The sequence below is a fragment of the Polyodon spathula genome, chromosome 23 (assembly GCF_017654505.1).
Source record: "Polyodon spathula isolate WHYD16114869_AA chromosome 23, ASM1765450v1, whole genome shotgun sequence".
NCBI classification, from domain to species: domain Eukaryota; kingdom Metazoa; phylum Chordata; class Actinopteri; order Acipenseriformes; family Polyodontidae; genus Polyodon; species Polyodon spathula.
Window position 1 is genome coordinate 16514097 of NC_054556.1, and position 17516 is coordinate 16531612.

Here is a 17516-nt window from a genome sequence, read left to right on the forward strand (position 1 = left end):
ATGAAAAAGACCTAGGAGTTTGTTGACTCATTTAGACAATGTGGGGAAGCTATACAAAAAAAAAGCCAAAGTGCTCAGATACATTGTGGAAAGTGTTGAATTTAAATCAAAGTAATGTTAAAACTGTACAATGCACTAGTAAGACCTCATCTTGAGGTGTTCAGTTCTGGTCACCTCACTATAAAAAGGCAACTGCTGCTCTAGAAAGAGTGCAAAGAGCGACCAGAATTATTCTGCGTTTAAGACGCACATCATATGCAGACAGGCTAAAAGAACTGAATCTGTTCAGTCTTGAACAGACTACCCAATTCAAGCATTCAGAATTCTAAAAAAGTATTGACCATCAAGCCAAGGGACTTTTTCAATCTGAAAAAGAAACAAGGACCAGGGGGTCACAAATGGAGATTAGTGAAAGGGGCATTTAGAACAGAAGGCACTTTAACACAGAATAGGAGGGGGTCTAGAATCAACTCCCCAGTAATGTTGTTGAAGCCAACACCCTGGGATCCTTCAAGTAGCTGCTTTGAGATTCTGGGATCAATAAGCTACTAAAACTGAAAGAGCAAGATGGGCCGAATGGCCTCCTCATTTGTAAACTACGTTAAGATTATCAAAAAGGTTTCACACTCATTTGCAGGGAAACCCTAATACGTTGTCATGGAAGTGGAATAGTGTCCTTATTTAAAAGGTGCAACATTAAAGCCTAGCATGTTTTTTGCCCCTCTCCAAAAGGAAAACAAAAAACAAACCTAGAAAATCCTTGTTTGTGAATTAAGCTATTTCCCCGTTTTATATAAAACAGGGTTTTGGATACAGCAACATTACACCTCCTCCTCTGTCCATCAGTTTGCTTCTCATTGGTCAGTTCCCCACACTGTCATGATCCAGTGATCCTAGATCCAACCCCGTTTATTTCATTAGTACAGCAGGCCCCAGATGGTTGGCATTTCCACTGGGTCCTTATGGTGACTGCTATATGGACTAGTGATTATACAAACACATTGAGAAATCCAAGTTTAGTATTCCTGGAACGAGAGGGGACATGTCCACCATATAAAAATTACACCTGTACCCTTAAAAATCAGACCCAGGACAATCAAGGCAAAGCTGTACAAACAATCTTAACTGTACACAAACAAAAAGCACTGAATCCATGTATGGATGCTTTATAGATTTAATTTTTCCAAAATTCACATTAGTGTTATTTCTTTAAAAATAATGCATTTAAGAATGTGTGCAACACCTAAGCATAACAGCCGTTTAAATGGATTACAGATTCCAGGGAACTCTACAAATGACAACTAAAAAACAATGCCTGTTCCTTTGAAACCTCTCTACTATCAGACATAGTTAATATTGCCAGCATGTCCAATTTGATTAATGTGGCATGAGTCATTAAGTTTCCCCACTTTCAGAGAAAGAGGTTCTGAAGACCCAAAATATCAGCAATGAATACAACAGAATGGTAACACCAACTTGCCTAAGAATTCACATATTCAAGGACTGTTTCACTGCAGAAATGATGTCCTTTATCTGAGGTACACTGTGTTCTTCAAGGATCTTTGCATATGGCATGGGGATGTCTGCACCAGTCACCCGGATCACTGGCGCATCCAGATAGTTAAAGCCTGGGCCTAAAGGAAGAAAAACACAAGGACTTAAACACCTGCAATTCACTTGGTTGATTTCCTGCTGAACACTAAAATGTTCAATGCTAGAATGTAGGAAAAAACAGAATAGGCTGCTAAAGTAGCACTTCATGATATACACATTTTACAAAAAAAAAAAAAAAAGCTTGTTTTCAATATTGAAGCTTATTCTAACCCAAATTCAATGCCACTTGCCTGTCAAAGACCAATACAGCACATACTAAATTGTCACCTTGATCACCTACCTGTGTAGGCTTCCTTGCTGAGAATTGCAGTGTTCTGCACAGTTTGAGTTAATTGCTGCCGTTAACAAGATGCAATACTTTGACGGATGTCTACTATTCATAACTAGTCAAGTTTCCTTATTCTTCCATAAAGAATCCATAATGAATTGCATCCAAATGCAACTCCTTAAATGTGGAGTTAATGTACCTGGTATTTAAAACACACAATATAAAGACTACCTTCAGGATAAATTTGATACATTACCATTGTCAGAATAAGTTTAAGGCTTGGCCAAGCCCTCAGGGAGATAGAGAGATAGAGAGATAGAGATATGCTTTCTAGTAGCCCAGCAGAGTGAATTGAAGGCAGGTATGTTCTAAAAGGCCTTCATTAGGCTGGTTTCACTACAGGTTTGTGAATTTTAGGCACCCATTTCATTGGATGAGCAAAGGGAGCTTGAATAAAATCCCTTTAAAAAGTTTAAACTTTGTAAGGCTGAGAAGGTTTTCTCTGTGAGACTAGCTTCTCCAAGTCACCAACAAGAGAAAAAGGCTAAATATTCTAAAGTCTTATGACCATGCTTGTTTATACATCTGTCACAATACACATGAATTTTCCTAGTTTGATTTCGAGTCTGGCAATGTCCTAATTTGGGGAGGTTTGTTACAATATAATTGTGTAAGAGCTCACCTGTGTGAATGTTTATGAAATTACCTTCCATGATCCTGGCGCAGATTTCCGCTCCGACGCCAAACTGTGGCCACCCCCCCTCCACTGTGACCAAGTGATGGGTCTTCGCCACGCTTTTCTCAATCGCCTCCATGTCCAGGGGCCGGATACTGCGGAGATTGATGACCTGCGGAGAACCAGGGCTTGCCATTTACAAGCAAAACACAGCAAGTGCTTAACTAACCAGGTCAAAAACATGCAGCCTTCCTCTCAGTGCAAGGTGAAAGACACTCAGTCAGTAAACACAAATCAATAGTATCCCCTCCTTTTATATACAAGGGGGACAGGCACAGCTAGACACACTGACAAGGGGAAAGACCCACCTCACACTCAATGTCTTTAGCCAGAATTGTTGCTGCATCCAGACAGTGCCCGACATAAATTGTGTGGGAGACCAGGGTAATGCTTGTGCCTAAAGGAAGGTCCAGCAACAGTAAACAGATCAGGTTAAGAGATCTAGTTTTTGAACAGTTAGTTAAATACCAGAATTTAAATTTAGTTATCTTTACATGACAGCTAGAACCCCTTAACTGTTTAGGCCTCCAGAAAATTACTGAAGTCCTAAATACTGCAAGCCAAGAGAAATCTAGCAGATTGCCATGACAATCCATATTACAAGATTTTTTTTTTTTTTAACCCAAGTTGCTCTTGTTCCTGTTGAAGCAACAAATAAACTTCCATTTCGTGTTGCCTGCATGGTCTGACCCAACAGCCCTTATTTGCCACTTAGTCTTGACAGATCCATAAAACAAAACCTAAATATACAGGGTTTCATATGCCAATGAAGTTTATATTAGTCATGCAGGTATTGTATTTACAATGTTACAGCCCTTGGTTCACCCACCTTGCCTCTCTACCTTTGCCTTTCCAATAGGGAGAACAAAGTCTTTGGACTGAGCTTCTTCAGAGACCTCAAAGGCAACGCCATACAACAGCTCGTTTTCAAGAAACACAACTGAGAAACAGAACAGGAGGAGATGGAGCTCAGACATATTACAGAACCAAAGACCAGTAGTCCTTCACATGAACAAGCCAGTCACTGCGCTACCCTTGTCTCTAAAGCATTAATGCTCTCAACAAATCCATCTGGTCTTTATTTAGCATGTGTGAAGGTGTCAAAGCCCTCCAACACTAGCAGTATGTCTGGTACCTAGTTAAGCAGAGAAATGCACATTAAGTGGGAATAACCAAAACACTTACAATGGCTCTAGGCTAAACACCAACATGGTTATGTTCTAACAACCACTTGTTTAAATTCAGCTGAAAATGGAGAATTTGGAGTTCTAGGCTTCAACTCATTTCATAATCCATGTCACAAAAGCATCATCTCTTCCATCGTCAGAATTGACCACTCAATGCCAGCCTGTCTTCCACACCTTGTCTGACTGTAGCCAGTTTACTGTCCTTATAGAAGCACAAAATTCACAAACAAAGAAAATGCAAGTCTAATGTGTACCTGGGTTGTCATCTCTGATGGCAGCTTTGAGGAGTCCTTTAGCATCTTCGGCGTTCCAGGGGCTGAGCACCTTGAGCCCAGGACACTGCCCATACCAGGCTGCAAAGCACTGGGAATGCTGGGCTGCCACTCCAGTAGCATTGCCATTGGGGCCTCGGAACACGATGGGGACGGGCAGCAGCCCAGCAGACATGTAGTATGTCTTGGCAGCAGAGTTTATAATTTGGTCAATGGCTTGCATAGCGAAATTGAAAGTCATGAACTCACAAATTGGCCTCAAGCCAGCCTGAAACAGTAAACATCGGAATCAGAAACAAATTTACTTTAAAAGCATGTACAACACAGGGATCAGGGGCGATAAGATCTTTATACATGGAAGATACTTGTTTCAACACCACTAGTGGAAACAAGGCAAAGAGTTCCAATAGGTCAGGGTCAAAATCAGAATGTGTCTTTCCTGAAGACCTTTCCTTGCATTTGCTTAAAATTGGGCCATTCCACAAAACCAGGACTAGCACCATCCTTAATATTCTCTCAACACATGCTCATAGTTTGAGAGCAGTTCTCTAAACATTCAGTGTAGCCGCCATTTCTATTACATTCAGTAGTGTACCAACTGTAGACAAGCAAGCAGTTTGAGGTTAAAATGAGACTGACAGGGTTTATTAACTAATGAACAAGAATACAGGAACACAAATTAAGACAGTAACTCAAAGCAGTACTACAGCAGAAGCCAGTTATGGTCCCAAACATTTATCATGGGCTTGTAACTCTGCCGATATGAACCAACTCAAATGATCACATGATGTATTTGGATCTTGGGGTAAGGTACGTTATATAATATTTAAATTCACATTTATAAGTTAAGTGATGGATTTTTAATTGCTATAGATCAGGCTGTATTTCACAGTAAAAACGACTCTTTCACATTTAGAAAATGAATTCACAGGAAACTACATATTACATAGCAGTGGGTAAATTTCACACTATCATGAAAACAAACAGCCAGAGTTACAATATTTCTGGTAATTAAATGCATCACTATCTTTCAATAACTATCAGATTCAGTTTGCCACAACAGGATTATCGCATTTCAAATTCATAAAACTTCCCTGACAGGGATGCTCCATTTCTTACCATAGCAGAACCGACTGCAATTCCAGAAAAGCCCATCTAAACAAAACAAAAAAAAAAAACCATGAACATTGCAACAGTACTGAGGGGACTGTGCAAGGTGCTGTCAATCCAGCGCCTGGCTGCTCATACCTCTGCAATAGGAGTGTCAATTATTCGCTTATCCCCATATTTCTTCCAGAGTCCTCGACTGATCTGAAAGATACAGGAGGCTGGAATTATCCATTCAAATTTCAAAGTCAGAATACCTTTGTACTGAATTGTGCGGTCCGGGCAGCTATGTTTACCTTGTATGCACCATCATACTGTGCCACCTCCTCCCCCAGCAGGTACACTCGCTCATCTCTCTCCAGCTCCTCATCCATGGCCTGCTTCAGAGCATCCCGAACAGTGACCTGAAACACACCCACTATCTTACCAACCTGCACAGTCAAGGAAAGAACTGCCCTAGTGTTGGCACAAACTTGTCCGACTAGAGTTTTTTTTTTTTTTTTTTTTTTTTTTTTCCCCCCAGTACAATTAAGCAAAGAACAGCAACACTATTCTCAAACAGAACTCCAATACCAAATTTCACCACAATCTTATTGTGAAGCGTGACACCTGCACCTCCACTGCCGAGTCAAGTGATACACTACAAGCATGTCAGCAACACCCACCCCTGTACATTAAAGCCATCAACATTATCGAACAAGGGAATGACCATGAAAAACAGGAGATGTTTTACAATTGGAAAAGCAGGTCCCCAGAGCAAGGTACAGCTAGACAAAGCCACACCCACTCTATATCCCAATGCAGTTAGCTAAATATGAACCACAACTATACAGCCTCCTATTTTATTGGCCATGTCGATAGTCCAAAACACATTGCTTTAAAGAGACATACTATGTTTACACATTGACTGCCATGGACCACAATATTTATCCCAAAGAGCCTTGGATTAAATTACAAGGAACGCTTTGAGTTCTTACCCATCTAGACTGTACAATAGTTGCATTTTTATCCGAATGTTTAAATAATTTTTTAAAACTCCACAATTATGCCAAGGTTAACACATGTACTTGCAGATTATAAAAATGCTTCAAGTTGACAGGTTCAATGGGGGGAGGGGGGGGGGGGGGGTGTGTGTGCATATTTTCATTTGCAAACAGGAGTTTGCCAGTCCAACAGTCATCTAGGCCAGTGGTTCCCAACCTGTGGTCCATGAACCTCCATGTGCTCTGCAAACACACAATTTGGTTAAGCAACTCTTGCAAAACCTAAGTTTCTACACAAATCACACTTTGAGCTATTAATATTACAACACAGCTTTAACCATGTGATATACAATGAGATGTGGTCTGAATTTCCTCTTCACCATTTTTCTATTCTAATACAAGATCATCTATTACAGCGCCCTTTGATGCAATACCAAGCAGCACCTTCAAAGCTGCTGTGAACTGAAACAGCTTTCTAATGTGAAACAAGTTAGGAGTAGACAGGCCAGAAATCTTACTACACATTAATCAATAGAACAATGTTTGTACATTGAACAAGAGACTTACAAATGAGCATATGAATAGTACCAAGTATCAATGTATAATTGTAAAGAATTGACAGTTTTAGAATTTTCAGAACGCTTTTGACAAAGTCCTGCATAAAAGATTTTCAAACTAAACACAGTATGGATTCAAGGAAATGCATGCACATGGATTAGGCAGTGGTTAACATGTAGAACAAAGCATAGATTAGAGAACTCAAAATGGAGCAAGGTAACCAGTGGAGAACCATAGGGATCAGTATTAGGCCCTCTGCTCTTCCCATTCACATTAGTAATGGAAGGTGCTTTCATACAGTTATGATGGTCCAGAACCGCCACTGAAGCAGCTTACAGGTCTGTGTGAATACCTATACCGCAACAGAAATGTCATTTTGTCTCTGAACAGTTATCTGCCTGTATGAAAGGCTATATCACTACTAAAGTGGAAGGGAAGCGACAGCGAGTGGGAGAAGTACAGGCGTGGAAAAGTACAGAGCAGTTTCGAAGCAGTTTGAAAGCAGGTTGACGGCTGCAGAAGAAACTAAACTTCAAAAAAAAAAAAAAAAAAAACAAAACATGGTCTTCAAGCCAGTAATCTGTGACACCTGCTTGATGTGGGAAATCCGAGAAAACCCAGCGGAGCTAAACCAAGTGTGCGTAAAGTGCCGCGCGATCCAGGATTTGCATAAACTAGTAAGTGTGCTAGAAATGGAGCTGGAAGAAGTGAGACAGCAACAGGATCTTGAGGAACTGGCACACCCACAATTCATGGAAGTCTGCATCACCCCTAACAGACTGAAAGCCACCAGGGAGATAGAAGGTCAGAACAACTGGGTTCAGGTAGGCAGAAGCAGGGAAAAAAAGAAACTTCGTCAAACACAACCACCAGAAATCAAAACAACCAACAGATTTGAGTCACTTCAGAATTTTGATGAGCAGAACCAACAACAAGAGAATGAAAGGAACAACATCCAGGACCCTATTGACAGTGGTGACCAGACAGCAAAAAGAAGGGAGGTCATGATTGTTGGGGACTCCATATTGAGAAACACAGCAAGTTCAATTCGCAGTTTGGACCCCCTTACTACAACAGTGTGCTGCCTTCCGGGAGCCTCGGTCAAGCACATCACTGAGAACGTGGACAGGCTCCTAGAACGAACAGGAGACGACCCGGTAGTAGTCGTCCACATCGGTACAAACAACATTGGAAGAGACAGACCAAAATCCCTGCAAAACAAATTCAGAGAGCTAGGAAGGAAATTAAAAGAGAAAACCAAAACTGTGGTATTTTCTGGTATACTACCGGCACCTTGCAAAGGACCATATGGACAGCTGGAAATAATTAATCAAAACGCATGGCTGAAGACGTGGTGCACACGGGAAGGCTTCACCTATCTTGATCATTGGACCACATTCTACAACGAGGACTATCTGTATAGACGGGATGGACTGCATTTAAATAACAAGGGAACCAGTCTACTCGGAGAAAAGATCCTCAAGCAGGTTCGGAAGCATTTAAACTAGAAAGGAAGGGGGGAGAAATCAACAAAAAAACAGAAGGGAGACCGCATCAAAACAAGAACAACAACTCAGGTAAGACAACCATTAAATGTATTTATCTAAATGCTAGAAGTATCAGAAACAAAATTCTAGAACTTGAAGCTACTGCACTAACAAGTAACTATGATGTGATAGGTGTTACAGAAACTTGGTTGTCTGAGAGTGATGGGGACGAATATAATATTTGTGGGTATACACTGTATAGGAAAGACAGGCAGGACAGAAGAGGAGGAGGGGTAGCGCTATACATAAGAAACAGTCTTGAAGCCCAGGTGTTAAACCTGGACAAAGAAAATAAAACCGAATCAATATGGGTCAGAATAACAGACAAAAATTCAAAAGGCATAATAATAGGAGCATGCTATAGACCGCCAGATTCAGACGGTGAGCACAATAATCTGTTATACAATGACATTAGAAATGTGTGTAGCAAAGGAGAAGCCATACTAATGGGGGATTTCAACTTCCCCCAAATAAAATGGGAAAACCCGGTGGGTAGCGCGAAGGATGAAATAGAAATGGTGGAAATGACAAATGACTGCTTCCTAACACAATTTGTCAAGGCACCCACTAGAGGGGAGGCATGCCTTGATTTAGTCTTTTCAAATAACGAAGATAGAATAACTAAAACAGAGGTCAGAGAACCACTGGCAAACTCAGACCACAACATGGTCTCATTTGAAGTGTTTTTTAAATCCTCAAAAGTAAAGAATAAAGCTAAGGTTTACAATTTTAGAAAAGCAAACTATGAAGGTATGAAACAGAGACTAACAGAAGTAGATTGGAGTAAAATAGAGAAAACATCCACAGAAAAAGGATGGTTGTTCTTCAAAAATGTAGTACTAGAGGCGCAAAACAATTATATCCCTAAAGTAGACAAATCTAAATGTAAAACTAAATTGCCAAAATGGTTTAATAGATCAATTAAAAAAAATATTCAGCGAAAAAAGGCACTTTACAGAGCATTAAAAAAGGGCCAAAAAGAAAGTACGCAGAAAGAGTACACGGAACTGCAAAAATGCAAGTCAAAAAGGAAGTTAGAAAGGCCGAGAGAGAAATAGAAATGAACATTGCTAAGGGAGCTAAAACCAATTCCAAAATGTTTTTCCAATATTACAACAGCAAGCAAACATTCAAAGAGAAGATTAAATGTTTAAGAGATACAAATGGCAAAATCATAGAGGAAGAAAAAAAAATAGCAAATATGTTAAATGATTACTTTTCACAAGTTTTTACAAAGGAAGATACTGACAACATGCCCCACATGTCATCCAGTTCCTATCCAGTTTTAAATAACTTTAGCATAACTGAGGCAGAAGTGTTAAAGGGACTAGGAGCTCTTAAAATAAACAAATCCCCTGGGCCGGATGAGATCCTCCCAGTAGTACTCAAAGAAATGAAAGAAGTAATTTACAAACCGCTAACCAAGATCATGCAGCAGTCTCTTGACACAGGGGTGGTACCGACAGACTGGAAAATTGCAAACGTAATACCGATCCACAAAAAGGGAAACAAAACTGAACCAGGTAACTACAGCCCAGTAAGCCTGACTTCTATTATATGCAAACTTATGGAAACTATAATAAGATCCAAAATGGAAAATTACCTATATGGTAACAGGGTACTGGGAGACAGTCAGCATGGTTTTAGGAAAGGGAGATCGTGTCTAACTTGCTTGATTTTTTTGAGGATGCAACAACGATAATGGATAATCGCAAAGCATATGACATGGTTTATTTAGATTTCCAGAAAGCTTTTGACAAAGTCCCGCACAAAAGATTAATTCTCAAACTGAACGCAGTTGGGATTCAAGGAAACGCATGTACATGGATTAGGGAGTGGTTAACATGTAGAAAACAGAAAGTACTGATTAGAGGAAAAACCTCAGAATGGAGTGTGGTAACCAGCGGTGTACCACAGGGATCAGTATTAGGTCCTCTGCTATTCCTAATCTACATTAATGATTTAGATTCTGGTATAGTAAGCAAACTTGTTAAATTTGCAGACGACACAAAAGTAGGAGGAGTGGCAAACACTGTTGCAGCAGCAAAGGTCATTCAAAATGATCTAGACAAGATTCAGAACTGGGCAGACACATGGCAAATGACATTTAATAGAGAAAAGTGTAAGGTACTGCACGCAGGAAATAAAAATGTACATTATAAATATCATATGGGAGATACTGAAATTGGAGAAGGAATCTATGAAGACCTAGGAGTTTTTGTTGACTCAGAAATGTCTTCATCTAGACAATGTGGGGAAGCTATAAAAAAGGCTAACAAGATGCTCGGATACATTGTGAAAAGTGTTGAATTTAAATCAAGGGAAGTAATGTTAAAACTGTACAATGCACTAGTAAGACCTCATCTTGAATATTGTGTGCAGTTCTGGTCACCTCGCTATAAAAAAAAAGATATTGCTGCTCTAGAAAGAGTGCAAAGAAGAGCGACCAGAATTATTCCGGCCTTAAAAGGCATGTCATATGCAGACAGGCTAAAAGAATTGAATCTGTTCAGTCTTGAACAAAGAAGACTACGTGGCGACCTAATTCAAGCATTCAAAATTCTAAAAGGTATTGACAGTGTCGACCCAAGGGACTTTTTCAGCCTGAAAAAAGAAACAAGGACCAGGGGTCACAAATGGAGTTTAGAAAAAGGGGCATTCAGAACAGAAAATAGGAGACACTTTTTTACACAGAGAATTGTGAGGGTCTGGAATCAACTCCCCAGTAATGTTGTTGAAGCTGACACCCTGGGATCCTTCAAGAAGCTGCTTGATGAGATTTTGGGATCAATAAGCTACTAACAACCAAACGAGCAAGATGGGCCGAATGGCCTCCTCTCGTTTGTAAACTTTATGTTCTTAAAGTGCTATAGTGGGCGTGCTTTCAAAGTCAACACATCACTATAGCGTAGTTAGTTAAGGGGTGTGCATGTAGTGCTTAATTTGTGCTGATCTTTCCAGGCCATATCCCCAGAACGTCAATCAAGACTGCTCGTTGTGTGCATGCTAGAGACACTAGTCAGACAGTCCACTGCCACGCTTGTAACCTACTTTAAAATTGTGAGACTTCAGCTCGAGTGTCCTCTTGTTTAAAAGGCACTGGCTACAACTATTGTCTTCCACAAATAAGCTTACTTTATTTGAAAAACCATCATGAAAGATACAAGCAACTTCCTATATTTGAAGTGAGCAATACAAAACATGAAAGCTGAACAGAACAAATGGACTATTGTAGCCTACTTCAATAGGAACATTAGGCTGTTCTATTATATTAATAGCCAAAATAAAAGCCTGATTTGTTTGCCTTTCAATGAACAATTGAATTAATAAAAGTAACATACTAAAAGTTAACTACCTAGCCTAAGTTAGCCGTAATCTACCAGCAGCTTTTCTCAGATGTGTATGCAACAGTGTAAACTGTTGGTGAAACCAATGCTCGTGCTAGGGTATTTTACACACTGGTTAACACTTCTGAGATGACATAGTAGCTGCATTCATGTGAAAATGGCATTAGATTTTAGTATAGACAAATAGGAGTGGTGGCAAACACCGTTGCTGCAGTAAAGATCATTCAAAATGATCTAGACAGACACCTGTGATCAGGTTCGCAAACAAACATATTAAGTCATTACATCTAAATAAGACAAAAACCTAACTCATATAACACGCTGTGTTTTAACCATTTGCGGTGCAATCTTAGACCAGGTGGAGATTACAATTTTCCCTGTCCGACATGAGACGTCAAGCACCGGTCTCTAGTCGTTCCCAGAAAAGTCAGCGAGACAGATTGGAGCTTGGGGGGGGGTGGGGATCCGAGCAATACAGAGGCCCTGCAACAGACCTAACATGGACAACCCCCCCCCCCCCCCCCCCAAGCACCTCAAAGAATAGACATTTGCAGAGCTTTGAGATGTTAGAACAAGATGACTGACGCATTGAGGAGTTTGGTGATAAAAACAAGTAATCAGGAGATTATTGATCAGTATGCACTATGAATTGTGATAAATACAGCGGACAAGGGGTGGGGCTGGAGATGCAGTACCGAGTGTCCTGTTGATATGCAGTGGCTTTTAAATATTTCATAGTAAAAGTTTTAAATGCACAAGTAATAAATTGGACTAGACACGCCTGACAGGCACTGAATAAATGGACCGCTAATGGTTAAACATTTCAAATTCATCACTTACATTCCAAGTGTGACATCTATGCTCAATGGAAGGAGCTATTACCATTATAATATGTTCCAATGGGGGCGTGACATTATTAAAACAGTGCTCTACTGAAACGTTAGTTTCCTTCCTTCCTCACACTCGTAACATGCAGTCATACAAATGTGAAACCTGGTTTATCAAATTAAACCTGGACAGCAATCGGGATACAAAGTGGGTTCATCTATTTAATAGATCAGGATTTGCATGCTGGGTAGATTTTAAAGTTGTTTAAGTTTAAAAAAAAAAAAAAAAAAAAATCCATACAATATCCAAACAATATTCTTCACTCCTGGGATACTTTAGTTTAACGGGATACATATTGTAAAGTCTTGCTGTAAAATAAGGCACACACAGGGCCACAGCCACAAAACGCTGAAGTTGGCTTATTCACATTCCAGCTTATTTGCATACAGCAAATGTAATACCAATTGAATAGTAACCGGGCTACTTCTGGGGTTAAATCGCTCTGGTCCACTTACAGCAAAGTTGATTCTCAGGAGGGTGAACCCCTCTATGTCCCTCATATTTATCCTGCCCAAAACTGACTGATGCACTGCGGCAAACTTTCATCCAGTCTGCAGCAACAAGGTGTGAATTTACAGTAATGAAATCAAGATTACTTTAGAATGTCTTGTATGTTAAGTAAAACTCACAAACTTCCTCACCTCAGTTTCAGAATACTTTATGCAGAGCATCTCGATTAGACTAGCCACCGCAAGCCAAGTCGCAGGAAACTTTCTAAATTGGAATAAGTGCAGCCGTTCTCCGCTGTGTGCGGAAGTCAACTCATTTAACATCTAGTTCTGCATTTTATAGATTTGATCTCAAAATATTGTAAATAGAGTCAATGTGGATTTTACTATTGTATCAGCATGCTGCCTCGCGGGAATTAAACACTATCAATGTAGCAAAGGTTTAACGCTTGATTTACAGATTCATGTCTTGTTTTGGGACAATTTTACAAACTTGGCCTGTCTTAGTGTCTCAGGGATTATGGGACCAGTTGGGTTTAGATTTACCTCCATCCATCAGGGTGCTGCTTAGAATTACAGCCTATGGGCAAACAGACAAGAAAAGGGGGAAGAGAGGGTCAACTAGCCAAAAGCGGGACAATAAGATTTGAATAAACGCAAGACACCAGAACATGCCACCTAAAACGAAGCCTGTCCTGGGAAACTCTGGAGGGCTCGTAGCATTACTACTGGTTAATAGTAATGCTATTAAAATAACTTCTGAATTTTATTTTCTATTGTAATAATTGTATTGCCTTGGATAAAGGCAATAGCTAAATTAGTAAACACCACAAATTCCTTCAGTTCAAGAGAATAGTACTGCAATAATTAAATGCAATTCTGAATAAGTTATATTTCCTCACCAACTTTACGCATTTCTGAAATGTTAGTGAACAATTTCAAAATCGCATTTGCAGGTTTAAACTAATCACGTAACAAAAACATGGATAAATCACTATTTTATCACTACTATGAAGTGGCAACATGGCTTGAAGGATGGAGGCCTGTGTTTAATGGTTTTATCCTGCATTTGAAGCCTGGTTAAGGAACAGTCCTTTTCCTGAACACACTCGCTTTTACAAATACAATAGTTTGATAAATCTTAATTATGATGGGAAGTCGACTGACCACTTAATTAACAATGTATTGTTGCTACTTTTAACCGTGCTACCCAATAAAACCGGTTTCATTGCTTTTGCATGTGTCTTTCGACTCTTGGTGACACTGTCCCCCATTTCATTTCTGAATAAAACGAACCTCGTCATTCACCTAGTATTCTGTGTATCGCAGCGAGCTGGCGTAGCCGCGCTACATATTAAATATAAGCCAGCGGTTTGCAGTCCCTCTGACCGAGGGAGTGTTACACAAGGGCAGGGGCTTAAGCCAGTTACTCAATTTGAGTTACTGGCCAACTTGATATCGGTGCCTGGTTTGCCCGTTGTTTTGTATCAAATTTCGTTTTGGGCGGGGATAAATACACACGGGTGACAGAAGGATTCCCCCTCCGAGAATCAACTTTGAAATAGTGGTCAAAAGGTGATTTAACCTCGAAATACACTAGTTACTACTCAACGTATGTTACTTTTCTCCGGGAATAAGCTGAAATGCGTTACCTGTGCCATGTTTGTTCGCTTTCTATCAATTCGTTTTGGGCCGTCCCTCCCCCTGCTGTCTCTGCCGGCGTTCGGAGGTTTTCATTACTTTTTGAAAATATTTAAATTATGAGCGAATGTGTGAACATGAATATCCAGTATTCGTCCAAGCACTAACTTTCTGAAGGAGTCTTGCCCCGTTTATCGTAGATAATGCTCAGCTTATAATTCTTCAAATATACTTAGGTAAAGGAATGCGTTGATGCTAGAGTTCATAAAGTAAATGATCCACCCTTTGGCTCCGACGCTCAGCACAAACAGAAATCCCGGTAACCTTTCCACGTGATTGTAAATAGCCTACCTGCATTAAAGCCGGCGCGGTTTTGTGGAGCTCCCTTCGCAAGATCACATCAAAAACATTCTGGGGAAAAAAAAATGAATTTGACGCTGGTTGTGTTTTCACGAGTCATTAAAACTGTCATCACTCTTTTAAAGCATTCCCTTACCTTCCCAGAACGAACCCAGCTTCTAAGTAACGCCATTTCAACCCTGCCCTGTAGCCTCGACTGATACTATTGAACTGGGATTGCTAGCGATAGATATAGGCAACCGATGTCCAATCATGGTGCAGTCTTTGTCAGCTGACTGTTGTGATTGGACTGCTGATCCGGGGCTTGTTAAATCATGTGGTGGAAGTATAGACAGTCGGACCCCGCCCCGCCCCCGCCCCCGGGGGGGGGGCCCCCCTCAGAGTGATTTTAAAATCCAAAGTTCGAGTCTGCCGTTATATGTGATCGTAACATATATATATCTGTACATAAATATTTACAGTGATTAAAATTGAGAGCTCTCGGGAATCACTCACCACTTTTTGATCCTTACAGAATGTCTTGTTAACAAATATATATATATATATTATATATATATATATATTATATATATATATATATATATATATATATATATATATATAATTATCACTTTTTCACTTTGATTTTTTTTCTCCTAAAAATGCTGAACAGTTAATAAACCGAGTTGATGTTATAAGAGGCTAAGGTTGTATAGCTCTACCCAAACACTTCATGTTATTGTAGCACCCACAAGATTTAAGTAAAAATACTTGCCTGTTTAATCCTGTGTAATATCTGTAAAATGCTTTTTGTGTGTGTGTGTGTGTGTGTGTGTGTGTGTGTGTGTAAAATGAAGTCCTGTAGTTTAGGAAGCAGCCTGTTGGTGGCGCCATTTGAAATAGACAGATATAGATCTATGTTGTTACTCGCTTTTCAGAACGGCACTGACCACTGAAGTGAAAGCAGCAACACCTACTGTCTTTCTTAACTGATATATTCCGGTTAGTATATGAGAGGTTTATTATATCTTTATCTGAAAGATATAAAACATCTTATTGTCTAAATGTGCCTTACGAAGCTTATAACAATAGATATTAAATGCTGTGTAACCGTGAATATATCTCTCTCAAGACTACATGACCTTGTGTTTAATGTGCAACGTGGCTAGAAATAACCACGTGACCCTGAAGTGCAAACCTGAAAAACAAAATTAAAACCTGAAAAACAAATCCGAGGACATGAAAAACAAATCCAAGGACATGAAAAATTCAGAAGCAATTATGGAAAGGGGGGGGTACTTCAGCGATTGGACGAAAAAATCTGTCAATTGCTGTTACCCACCATGCACCGAGGAGTGCCTGTGAAGTACGTTGCTGCTTTTCAAATCAGTCTGAACTGTTAAAGATTGATTGTGAAAGACTTGTAGACTATAGTTTGGCCTACCGTAAAATATTAAGACTAAAGAAGAAATATATACATAAACGCATCGCGATTTATAAGGTATGTAAACTGTTTATTTTTTTCTTGTGAAATGTGCACAGTATATCTGCAGGTACACAAGTGCGTTTTGTGCAGCAAGTTACTGTTTTGTGTACTGTATGTCTTATTTTGAGTGAATTATATTTGAAATATTGTGTCACTGCATGTGGGGTATATGACACCTTTTTTACACTTTTTAAGTTGAAGTCCAGTGCACTCTGGCATCTCATATAATAAATAATGTTGGACATGCATCGGCCAGCCAAATTATTTTTGTAGGTTTTTTTTTTTTTTTCTTTTTTTAAATCATAGATGTTATTCGAACATTATAGTAACAAATGTCTGTTAACAAAAAAAAAAAAACCTTGTCGCATTCAGCTGATTCCATTTTAATGTTCAATCGACAGCAATTAGAACTTCATGCAGCTACAGCAGGAAATAGAATATTATTATTTTTTTAATAATCGTATGTGAGTGAGACGTTGGCTCTTCAATGTTCCCATACAGATTGTGTTGTATAAGTAGTTATATGAATTATTGATCAATATATAGTTTAAGGTCACATAGGTCAGTACTTCGCCCCTGGTCATTACTGCATGCAGCTATGCTTATTATTATAATTGTTGAAACCGTCAGTGTAATAATTATTTGCCACAACCCCTGAACACAAATACAGAAATGAGTAGTTGGAAGAAAAAGCCAGTCACACAAAAATCAAGCAGGTTAGTTAGACACGATCTCCTTTTCGTAAAACCATGTTGACTGTCTCCTAGGATACTGTTACCATGTAGGTAATTTTCCACTTTGGATCTTATTATAGTTTTCATAAGTTTGCATATAATAGAAGTCTAGCTTATTGGTCTGTAGTTACCTGATTCAGTTTTGTTTCCCTTTTTGTGGATCAGTATTATGTTTGCAATTTTCCAGTACCACCCCTGTGTCAAGAGACTGCTGCATGATCTTGGTTAGCGGTTTGTAAATAACGTTTCATTTCTTTGAGTACTATTGGGAGGATCTCATCCGGCCCATGGGATTTGTTTATTTTAAGAGGTCCTCGTCCCTTTAACATAAGAACATAAGAACATAAAAAGTTTACAAAC

The 17516-nt window shown here is 39.5% G+C and overlaps 2 protein-coding genes across 2 annotated transcripts in view; one reads left to right on the forward strand and one right to left on the reverse strand.

Moving 5' to 3' along the window:
* Positions 1–17516, forward strand: part of LOC121297900 (zinc finger protein 271-like) — a 148005-nt gene that overhangs the window by 93565 nt on the left and 36924 nt on the right. The gene's annotated exons all lie outside the window — the stretch shown is intronic.
* LOC121298340 (pyruvate dehydrogenase E1 component subunit beta, mitochondrial-like) lies at positions 1489–15137 on the reverse strand. Its single transcript, XM_041225434.1, has 10 exons — positions 15094–15137; positions 14949–15008; positions 5481–5588; positions 5326–5388; positions 5197–5232; positions 4060–4345; positions 3448–3558; positions 2927–3015; positions 2589–2730; positions 1489–1634 (listed from the first exon to the last, which is right to left on the reverse strand). The coding sequence occupies exons 1-10, from the start codon at positions 15127–15129 to the stop codon at positions 1489–1491; spliced, it is 1077 nt and encodes a 358-aa protein (XP_041081368.1). The 5' UTR covers positions 15130–15137.